This window comes from Haplochromis burtoni, unplaced genomic scaffold, assembly GCF_018398535.1.
Source record: "Haplochromis burtoni strain Fernald_Lab_line unplaced genomic scaffold, NCSU_Asbu1 Contig_27, whole genome shotgun sequence".
NCBI classification, from domain to species: Eukaryota; Metazoa; Chordata; class Actinopteri; order Cichliformes; family Cichlidae; genus Haplochromis; species Haplochromis burtoni.
Window position 1 is genome coordinate 2,440,177 of NW_024582388.1, and position 11,027 is coordinate 2,451,203.

General features: G+C 40.1%; 2 protein-coding genes across 5 annotated transcripts in view; one reads left to right on the forward strand and one right to left on the reverse strand.

The window, feature by feature from the left end:
- Window positions 1-5,344, reverse strand: part of LOC121814215 (acyl-coenzyme A thioesterase 5-like) — a 14,174-nt gene extending 8,830 nt beyond the window's left edge. Inside the window, exon 1 of the mRNA XM_042219046.1 lies at window positions 5,323-5,344. The gene's annotated coding sequence lies outside the window, so the exon portion shown is untranslated. The remainder of the gene's footprint in view (window positions 1-5,322) is intronic.
- LOC102293728 (acyl-coenzyme A thioesterase 2, mitochondrial) lies at window positions 2,243-10,802 on the forward strand. 4 transcript variants are annotated; one of them, XM_005918050.3, is made up of 4 exons: window positions 2,243-2,352; window positions 6,565-7,020; window positions 7,392-7,579; window positions 9,204-10,797. In XM_005918050.3, the coding sequence occupies exons 2-4, from the start codon at window positions 6,570-6,572 to the stop codon at window positions 9,810-9,812; spliced, it is 1,248 nt and encodes a 415-aa protein (XP_005918112.1). In that variant the 5' UTR covers window positions 2,243-2,352; window positions 6,565-6,569; the 3' UTR covers window positions 9,813-10,797. The 4 variants fall into 4 exon arrangements, with proteins under 4 accessions (XP_005918112.1, XP_005918111.1, XP_042074981.1 ...); XM_005918049.3 differs by having other exon boundaries at window positions 2,254-2,352; window positions 6,570-7,020; window positions 9,204-10,802; XM_042219047.1 differs by lacking the exon at window positions 2,243-2,352 and adding an exon at window positions 2,897-3,238 and having other exon boundaries at window positions 6,570-7,020; window positions 9,204-10,802.
- Window positions 10,803-11,027: the final 225 nt, after the last annotated feature.

The window sequence follows — 11,027 nt, forward strand, 5'->3', positions numbered from 1 at the left end:
CAAAATCTCTCAAATTAGAAACATCCTGTTTAAGAGTGATGTTGAAAAACTAGTTTATGCATTATTACTTCTAGGCAGAACTACTGTAATTCATTATTATCAGGCTGTCGTAAAAATTCCCTGAAACACCTTCAGGTGACCCAAAATGCTCCAGTAAGAGTACTGACAGGGAAAGAAGGACCATATTTAAGAAAAAAAATTTCCAAAACAAAGAAGTGAGAGTTCAGGAGGCTAGCGGCAGAGACACAGCAGTTAAGAGGGCTGACCAGGAGGCTGGCAAAGAAAGACGGAGCAGATCTGGAGGCCGACCATGACCATAAAGATCCTCGGCTGACAAGACTAGAGACCGTTGTCAGTTTATACGTCAAGGACCTCCTCAATCACACTAACACTTCTTCTGTAGAGGAAATAGAGTCTGGGGATGAGGTATATGAGTCTGGGCACTGAGGCAGTCTTTGGTGGGAGGACCCCTAGGGAGGATTTTTATGAGAATCAGCACCCCCAAGTCTGAGGCCATGTTCCTCAGCTGGAAAAAAGTGGAGCGCCCACTCCGAGTTAGGGATGAGTTGCTGACCCAGGTGAAAGAGTTTATGTATCTCAGGGTCTTGTTCACGTATCATGAGAGAGGGGATTCCTTTTTTGATTCCTTTTGTCTGTACATTCATGTCCTTGGTTTCAGTCATCTCTCCTGATCTTGTCATTCTATAGGAATGTATTTAGGTTTAATGAGAGTAAAAGAATATTTAAGCATTAACATGAAGTGGAAACTTGAACATTTAAGTAGTTGTTCATGCTTTGAAACAGCTAGAAAGAGGAATTAAACTGTCTAATCCAGGGAATAATTGTATTAAACATAAAAAACCCTTTAATTTAAATCCATCCATCTAAAATTTACAAGTTTAAGGCTTGGTAATTTAGTAACATCACGTAAGATCATGAGATGAAATCTATTGGGCCGAGCTAATTGCGGTAATGCGTTGACGCCATGCAGCCCCATGCAGCGGGCGACCCGCATTAACTCGCTAACGGAGATTTGCCGAGTTAATGCGGTTATGGCGTTAACGTGATTTTAACGAGACTAACGCTGACAGCACTAGAAAATCTAGAATAGAAAATGAAATTATCATGGTTTTGGTAAGAGAAATTAAAATTGCATGAAACTGAACATTAAAACAAAACGTTAAAGGGAAAATTTCATTTGTATTTTTTCCCCCCACACAGTCTTTTTGGATAGCAAGGATTGGAGTGTGTCAAGGTTAATATATCACATTTATCTATACCAGAGTTGCAAATGTTTAACCAAAAACCAAAGGCACATCCTGTTCTTCTACAAATCCTTACCATATCCAAATTCAAACGTTTGAACTATCGAGCCAAGCGACCCACAGAAAATAACTGCTAAAGCACTTGCAGAGAAACTGGACAAACTGCAATGTGATAGAAAAGCTAAATTAAATAAAGCTAATCATCTACAAGAGAGTATATGAAAATAATATCTATATTGTAAGTACATCACTAGATATAGATAATAGCATCTATATCTATATGGTTCAAGCATCAACTAATGATTCTGTTGCTTTGTGTAATGAAGCAAAAACTAGTCATGGTTCTTTGATCTGTGTGTTACCAGATGATGAAAATGAAAAGCATGAAACATGGTTTAAAGCAAAAACAATGTGTTATGATGAGTTTATTTATGAAGTGAGTGAATGGTTATCTGGTTGCGAACATTTGCATTTAAAATATTGGTGTTGATGATGGTGTTAATCCAGAGGACAGTGTTTCAAGTGTGGCTGGTAAGCCTTCCACCATTAAAAGGTCAACTAGTGGTAAAATAAGCACAACATCCTCTGCAAGAATAAAAGAAAAGGCAGAAAAAGCTCTGTAACACACATACAGTTTCTAGGTTTGACCAACAATCTCCATCACCAACCAGTGTTGCCTTCTACTTTTAAATATCCTATGAACCTCAAGTAAAGCAGCAATCTGAGAGCGAAATACACTACTGGCTCCATTCTTTTAGTACAGGTAAGCAGTAATATTCTATAATAACTTCTCACACCTTCTATTCGAGCGCCCTCTGTCAGACATCATTTACAGTTTCAATAAAGCTGCATTCACAAACACTGCAACCCAGTTTTACTGTTAAGCGACAATTACAGTTCACCGTTTTGAGATGTTTGTATCCACTTATCAGGAACCCGACTATAGTTTGAAAGTCCAGGGCATGCAAAGTTCATTCTTGCACAATGCTCGACTTTAAAGGGACCATCAGTGTGAAGCAATCTGGAAAGACTGGAGCAAACGGTGGACTGACTTCTTAACAAATCAGTTGTTAAGAACTTCAGTATGGTGAATGATTAGTCAATGACTGAACAATCAACAGACTTGTAACCTTTCAGTAACATGTGTGTGCTGTATGAACTATAATATTAAAAAATATTATGTTACTCTTGTACATGTATTCAGGGATCATGCTGCTAACTCAACAAAAACAATCAGGTCAAATGCTAAAATGACCTGTTTTCTGCATTCTAAAATAATCTACAAACTTACCTACAGACCGTTTGTTTTGAAAACAGCTGAAATATAATATGATCATTTCTGGAGCTGATTTGACATCGGCTTTCAGGATATCCAGGAACAGATCGACAGGTTACATACTACCCTAAAACTCGGTGTAGAAGCGCACGAACGTTTAAGCGGTTAACAAGCGGCGGCTGGCTTGACTGTGGTGGGTAAAAACACCGATGTCAACACATTAAAGTGAAATAAAATCAGACACTTTTTGCAGGCTGACTTTAAACTCTGCAAAACCGATTTTCTCAAGAATAAACCACTGCAGAAAAGCGAACGTCACCCATTATATATATATAATATATCCTAAAAAATTATATATCTTGTGCTTAACTTTTGCAAATAGGTAATATTTTGATAATTTGGCCGGATATTTAATGTTGCTACATTCTCGCCGAAATCGTCGCACTATTTTATGCACCTGAAACAGTGCTTTTTCAGAACTTTACTTCCAGTTCTGAATTTCGTTTGAAATGCATTCTGGGATACTTGGCTAAGGCGAAGTCCAAACAAGTCGTCACCAGAAGCAAGAAGATATTCGCTTACTTTGAGCGTATTTTGAATTTAAAACATATTTGGGCTGCGACTCAAGTCTGTCTTAAGTCCGCGTGATCACGGGTACTTCGAGAAACAAAACCAACCACCAGACTCATTCGCTTCGGTGAGTTTTGGTTTTAAGAAAAAAAAAACATCCTTGTAAAACTCTCGGCTGTTGCACATATATGGAGATACATTTGTCTCGAAAGGTTGAAAATGATCTACGATATACAAATGTGCGGACTGAGTTAATTTTGAGTGCTCACAAATCCGTGCTCCAGTCCACATAGATACACAGCAATGTAAACATATGGAAAACTATTTTGCAAGTACTGTACATGTTACAGTACAGTGATAATTTATTTGAACATCACAAATCGACCATTTCTCTTGTTAAAAATGTCACTGAGCATTGAGCGCATATTTTATTTTATTTTATGTGTGTGTGTGTGTGTAGTCTTTTTATAAAAATATATATTTATTTACAGTCAACCATGTCACACATTGCTCAAGCCTTTAATTCAGTTGTGTTAATTAAATTTTTTTAGCTCTAGTTCTATTGTTTTTCTGAGCTTCTGTGTTTGTTTTTTTCGTTTGTTTCATTTTTTTTCTTTCACTTTTAAAGACATGCAGTTCTAACAGGTTAGCCACTATAAATATATGACTGTATATATAATTTTTTTTTTTTTTTTTTTTTTTTGCCTGTCCCGTTTGGATTTTTAGCCATCAGAATTGTTGTCTGAAGGCCAAGAAAGATGCCAAGTGGATTTACTTTACCAAGTGGATCATCGTGGCTTTGCCATATTGGTCCATTTAACTGACCTTTATTATAATTATGTATTTATTTTATTTTCATTTTTTAAAGATGGGACAGACATGACTGGGGGATAGGACAGGGTGAAAGAAAGAGAGGGTGAGAAAGAAAGAAAAATAGAGGGGAGAAGAGATGGTGAGAAAGGGGGGAAGAAAAAAAAACAAAGAGCAACATAATAAAAACAACACCCTCACAATAAACTAGCTAACAATAGATAACAGTAGATACTTTTTTTAAATTTCACCTGTTGGGAATGAAAAAAGAAAACAAGCAGAAGAAAACGAGAGCAATAGAATAAACAACATCATGATGATCTATGGGAATATAACGGTAAATACTAAATATTAAACATTATTGTGCAGCACGTAAGATCGACAGCGCACAGTGTGCTTTGAGGTAGGAGCCAAAAAGGGTGTAGTTTGTGTGTGTGAGCACCCGTGTGTACACCTGTAAGCATGAACGCGCTTGTTTTTAAAAGGTTCCTTCATGTAATGATCTGCTAGAGCAGCGGTCCCCAACCTTTTTTGCCCCACGAACCGGTTTATGCCCAAAAACATTTTCACGGACCTTTAAGGTGTTGCGGATAAATACAACATAATAAAACTAGTACCGGTAGCGAAAAAAAGAAGATTTATTCATAACACACGTGAAAAGACCCAGGAAAACAGAGTTAACGATAAAAACGATAACAAAATAACGCTGAAAAACGATAAAAACCCTGAAAACCATACATTTCACACCTGAGCCTCAACTCTCGCGGCCTGGTACCAAACGACTCACGGACCGGTACCGGTCCGGGGATTGGGGACCGCTGTGCTAGAGGGTGTGGGGAGCCACAGCCCCATCCACCAGGGCATGAAGCAGGTATGGAGGAGATCAAAACTCCAAACATCCAGAGGCCCCCAGAACACAAGAGACCAAGGAAGACCAACAGAGGGGCAGCCGCGCCACTATCCCAGAAAGAGCTGACGAGAGTCCCAGATGAGGGGTCACTCAGCAGCCGCGGAGCAGAAGCCAGGGGGGGTTGCAGTGACGCGCCCGTGAGCTCCGCTGGCAGACAGCTGTGCCTGAGTGACCGAGCCCCAGGCCGAGAGGCTGAGGGCACCCCACCCCCGAAGTGGTCCGAGCGAGCCCCAGGCTCCAGGCCCCGACAAGCAGCCACCAAGGAGTGAGTCGGTGTGTACCTGGGCGCCCATCCCCGGACACAAAGAACCACCAACGCACCGATGTCTGAGGGGGTCCGCCACTGGCAGGGGAAGTGGTGGTAGGGGGAGATAGGCCTCCATACCTTGGAGGGCCCGAGATGCCTCCAGAGAGGTGGCGTCTGATACCCGACCAGATACAAACATCCATTCCCACCCTCATGCTCTCATATGTAATTACTCAACACTCACCCAACGTGGAGATATATTCCTCTTGTTAAAAGACCCATATTCACAAGGCGGTCTTGTGAATACCCTCAAAGCTGCAGGACTGCTTTGAGGGTATAGAGAATGTAATTTGTGAACAACATTGAGAAATCAATAACAGTTTAACCCAGGGGTAGGCAACTACAGGCCTCAAGTGCCGGTGTCCTGCAGGTTTTAGCTCATTCAAATTGCTAAATTATCTCCTAAACGTGTCTTGACATTCTCCAGAAGACTGGTAATGAACTAATCATTTGATTCAGGTGCGAGACCCAGGGTGAGATCTAAACCCTGCAGGACACTGGCACTCGAGGCCTGGAGTTGCCTATCCCTGGTTTAACTGATTGCATGACAGAATATATATCAAATTCTGTGAACACATCATCCTGCCAGGCAGGACTGTATCACTGGATCACTTTTTCCTGATTATCCTGGACTCTTTGTGCCTCTGTTATTTCCAGTCAGCTTGTGTTACCACCTTGCAAGTCTTATTAACTTTTAATTAATTGTGACTGTGCATTGATGGCATGGATTTGGGACCTTTTGTCCTAATCAACATCTATTCAAATTTTTTGTTTTTAAAAGTTTAATTGTAAACAATGGAAGAGAAATATCACTTTGAAGTTGGTGTTTACCTTTTGAAGTGGCTGTGTGATCATGAAAACGGGAATCAAAACTGCCTGAAGTTCAACGAGTGACTGAATAATTGTACTGAACATAAAAAAAAACCTTTAATGGAAATCCATGCAAACCATTTACTTAACTAGAAAGAAGTCTTTACTGATGGGTGCATGGGAGGGTATCTGGTGCAAAGGTATCACACTAACAGTGGCTGTGCAAGAGCTGTTAAATATTAACAAAAAATAGTCAGAGTTTCTGTCTCGCTCTGGAAGATCCTGCTGTGCTGATTTGCTGCCCAGTGTAAAATATTACTGCCACTGTCTGAAATGGATCTAGTATTAACATTATTGACAGAGAGTACAGTGGGCACTTGTAATGTGGTTGCTTGCTAATGATACATATTTAAACTGGCACATTTCTTGAGTGGAGTTTGGATTTGGGTTTCCTGCACTCAGAGACCAAACTGGGACAGTGGGTTGTTGGTGTAATTAATAAACACAATGTAATGTAATATGGATCGATCTGTCTCTGAAATTTCTTAGAAAAAGTATTGTGTAAGGGGACTTTTTATCTTACATTCATAAAGTCCAATCTTTTTCTCTTTTTCAGAAAAGATGTCCTCTCAAGTGAGACTGAAGCTGCTGCCAAGCATCAAATGTATGTTTGATGAGCCCATTCAGGTGAAGGTGGCCGGGCTGAGGCCAAGGCAGGTTGTCAACATGAGAGCCAAATTAACTGATGACAAGGGAGTGGTGTTCAGCTCCTCGGCCACCTACAGGGCTGATGGCAGTGGGGAGGTCGACCTGAAAAGAGACCCCTCACTAGGTGGGAGCTACGTTGGAGTAGAACCCATGGGTCTGCTGTGTTCCATGAGGCCACATACCATGCACAAAATATATCTAAAGACAAATGCCATAAACCCCCAGGTGGTGAAGTTTTCTGTGCATGAGGAGGAGGGCAGATTACTGGCAGAGATGATGAATGAGAGGCTTCTGATGAGAGATGGGGTCACCAGGGTTCCCGTCAATGAAGGGAACATCCGTGGAGTCCTTTTCACTCCTCCAGGTACTGGAGGTGGTTCCTAGGTTTCTATGTTCATTTTAGTTCATTTAACATTAACCAGCTTTTAAATCAACATTGTTGAAATTAAACTTTAACTGTCATTCAGTCATCTGAAACTTCTAGTTCAAATTGTAATTTTCTCCCACCTTGCTTACTGTAGTTCACATTTCAGGTGCGTTTCTCAGTCCTCCACAACTCATGTCCAGTTAGTACAGAATGCAGCAAGACCTTTGTTTGAAAGACTGCTAACAAAAAATAGCTGACTGTCACATATTACACCTATTCTTGCGTCCCTTCACTGGCTTCCAGAGAAATTAAGAATAAAATTTAAAATATGACTTGCTGCTGATTAGAATCTTTTTTCTTTCTTCCAGGAAAAGGTCCTTTTCCTGCTGTGTTGGATTTGCCCACCTCAGTATCTGAGGCAAGACCCAGTCTACTGGCTAACAAAGGCTTTGTGGTTCTCTCAGTGGCGGTGTACAATAAGAAGGGTGACAATATCACAGAGACACATCTGGACCACTTTGAAGAAGCAATGAATTTCTTAAAACAGCAACCAAAGGTGAGTTGCTCTAGTGCGCACAGACAGCAGAAAGATGTTTCATACTGAAGGAAAGTTTATGTTTCTATACGCTGTGCATTCTCAGAGAGGAGAGTAAATTTGTAGATCCCAGGTGGAATATCTGCTGTATTCCTGTAGCTTAAGTGGAGTTTCAGAAATACTCTCATTTACATTCATTCAGATAATTGAATAAATTTCAGAGAGCATAAAGCCTCAGCTTTACGACATATTTTTGTAATCGCACAAATCTTCTTGAGAAAACATGAATTGTTTCTATTATCACACAATAACATAATAATTTCTAACATATAATAATTTTCAAGATCAACATTATCAGCCCCCTGAAAAATTGACCTTTTTATTGATAGTAGAAGCCACTGCTGTGCAATGTTTGAGCTGTCACTTGAGAACGCATCACCCCAAAAACAGAAGAAATCCTTTTATAATTTTATAGAATAAGAAATGTTGAAGATCTCTAAGCAAGAAATAGATATACAAAGTTATCACAGCATTTCCAAGTTTCAATATGCAATGTTAAGAAATTCAGCCAAGACAGTCACACAGTACAGAACAAGCTTGGCAGGGTAGGAAGCAAAAGATTTCAAACACTCTAGAAAGAAAACTAGTGATAGATGTGTCTAAAGACCCCAGTACTACTGCCAAGACACTAGAATCTAGAATTGTAGTCTCAAAAAGGACAATAACGAGAACAAACAAAAATTTGCAGTGTGAAGTGAACCAAGGTCCATGCTAGAAGCCAATAAAATCTGGAGGAGCTTGAGAGATTTGCCAAAAGAGGAATAGACTGTAGAATGTAACAGCAGCTCTGCGTAGCGTGATAACGTGGTCATGGGGCCAAGTGGGGGAAATTGGGCTTGAAGGGGTAACTGTAGCATGGCTTGGTACATAGAGCCATCACACTGAGGAGCGTGGAGTTAGAACTGTGGTAAAAGGGGAGTACTAGAAAAGGTGAGCATGGCTATATTTCTTGCTTACTTGCAGGTGGAGTGAAAGATGCTTGGAGGGAGAGGGGGCGTGAGTTAGACGGTGTGAGATGGCTGACCTGAGTTCCGTAGGTTCCGAAGGAGTGTGATGGCAGGAGGGCAGGCAGGTGAGGCAAGGAGAGATTTCCAGAGAAGAGCTGGGTTATCCGAGGTTCAAGAGATTAGCTTAATTTGGGGGTAAGGGTTTTGGAGGTTCCAGGAAAAGCTAGGGCACAAGAGAACAAGGTAAGAAAAGCACTTGGCAAATAACATGGAGCATTAGAGCCAGCTACCAACATGGAGTAGTTGACAAACTGTTGGAGAGGGAATATCAGTGTAAGGCTTAAATCTCTTTAGCCTGATTGCCTCAACTCAGCTCCAGGTGAGTGAAGCTGTTGGAGATATGACGGCCCTGCCCAGGGCCAGATACCAAGGAGACTCAAGACCCTGGTAGAAGTTTCCAGCCACTCACCCGGATCATGATAGCTTCACTGTGCATATATGAATGTGTTTATTTATTTAGTAATGGTAATATACATATGTAGTCCACAAAAATGAAAATAATGACAGGTAGAGTCAGCCCTGCGCTCCAAATGTTTTATAGATTTGCATCGCCTTTTAATTTCTGTGTTATTTCACAGGTGGGCAGTAAAGGAGTTGGCATAATGTCAAGATGCAAGGGATCAAATATCGGACTGGCACTCGCTGCTTTTGTGCCAGGTGTCGAGGCCATAGTGTGCATGAATGCCTGTAACGCCAATGTGGTCACGCCTCTCTACTACAAGAAACGGCAGATCCTGTCATCAATACTGTTTGACGAAAGCAAGTTTATTCCCACCGAGTCAGGTGCAATCATCATAAAGGATGCTCTTGAAGATCCCCTGGCAGAAAAGAATAAGGGCAGCTTGATCCCCATTGAACGAGCCAAGAGCCATTTTCTTTTTGCGGTTGTAGGAGACGACCTCAACTGGGACAGCGAAGCCTACATGGATGAAATGGTGGTGAGACTTAAGCATCATGGGAAGGAGAACTTTGAGACTGTTTTTTACCCTGGAGCTGGACACATGTTGGAGCCACCTTATGCGCCCCACTGCCCCTCCAGCTTCAATGCAGGTGTAGGCAAGCGAGTGCTGTGGGGAGGTGAGCCCAAGGCCCACATAGCAGCTGAGATCCACCTTTGGAAGAAGATCCAGGATTTCTTCAAAACTCACCTGAGTTGTGATGCAGCACAGACTAAAGCCAAGTTATAGATTCAAACAGGATGATTAGAAAGCTTAAGTTACAGAAACATAAATCATGACAGCAAATTGACTGTATGAAAATCACATTTTATAATTAATATAATAGTTGTTAATATGACAGTTTGAAATTTTAGGTGAAATTATGATTCGCACATGTCTTCCCCTCCTGTATCTCCTGAGCCCTGTACACATGTTTCTTTTTTCATTTTTCTTTATAATTTTTTGGGATTGTCACTTGATCTTCTGTCTGCTTATCCTGGACTCTACAGTCAGCTATGGTTTATTTCCAGTCGGCCTTTCTTAATGTTTCATTGAAATTACTTTTTATTTGTTTTGGCTATTTGTTCCATCATCACAGTGCCAAAAACGTTATATGATGAGTGTAGATACATGTTTTAAATTTTTGCGTAACGCTGATTTTGTTATTTGATCCCACATTACTGTACTTATCTTTTGTAAATTGATCTTTATGTTGTAATTAAAAACAACAACAAAAAACAATTGTGTTAAAACTATTAAAGCCTAAAAAAAACGCAACAAAGAATAATGAGCTGACAAATAGACTTCAGTTTAAAGTTTAATTTACACAGTTTCCTTTCTGAGAGACCAGCAAATTAAAAAGATGACCCATGAAACATAACATATTAAAAATATTCAAATATATATAATGTGTAAATGGGAAACTAAAAATGGCTTTATTGATATGGTCCAACCCACAGATTAATTTCTTAACGTTAGGTGGAAGCAGTTTGTTATTATGTGAGAAGAAAAAACAAAACAAGGTGAGACAATGTAGCTACTCCTGTTTAATGGTTTACTCGTATTTTAAGGTAGTAAGTAAGGTACTAAGTCCACACAAGTCGCCACTAGAAATAAGGTATTCACTTGCTTTGAGCATATTTTGTATTGAACCATATTTGGTCTGCGACTCAAGTCCGTCATAAGTCTACAAGATCACGGGTACATCAAGAAACAGCACGGACTAGTGACTCATTTTCTTCAGTGAGTTTTGGTTTTAAGAAAAAAACATGCATGTAAAACTCTCTTTGGGCTGTTGCATATTTTATGGAAATAATACATCTCAAAATCATCTAAAAAAAAGATTTTACAAATGTGTGCACTGTGTGAATTTTGAGTGCTCACAAATCCCTGCTCCACACAAACACACAGAAATGTAAACATACAGAAAGCTATTTACAAGTGCATATTTCAAAATCATAATGA

What these genes read in the sequence shown, in the direction of transcription:
- LOC102293728 (XM_005918049.3), top strand. An exon ending in AGTCCTTTTCACTCCTCCAG is followed by an intron (nt 7,021 to 7,391) that starts GTACTGGAGGTG and finishes TCTTTCTTCCAG; the next exon opens with GAAAAGGTCCTTTTCCTGCT. An exon ending in TCTTAAAACAGCAACCAAAG is followed by an intron (nt 7,580 to 9,203) that starts GTGAGTTGCTCT and finishes GTTATTTCACAG; the next exon opens with GTGGGCAGTAAAGGAGTTGG.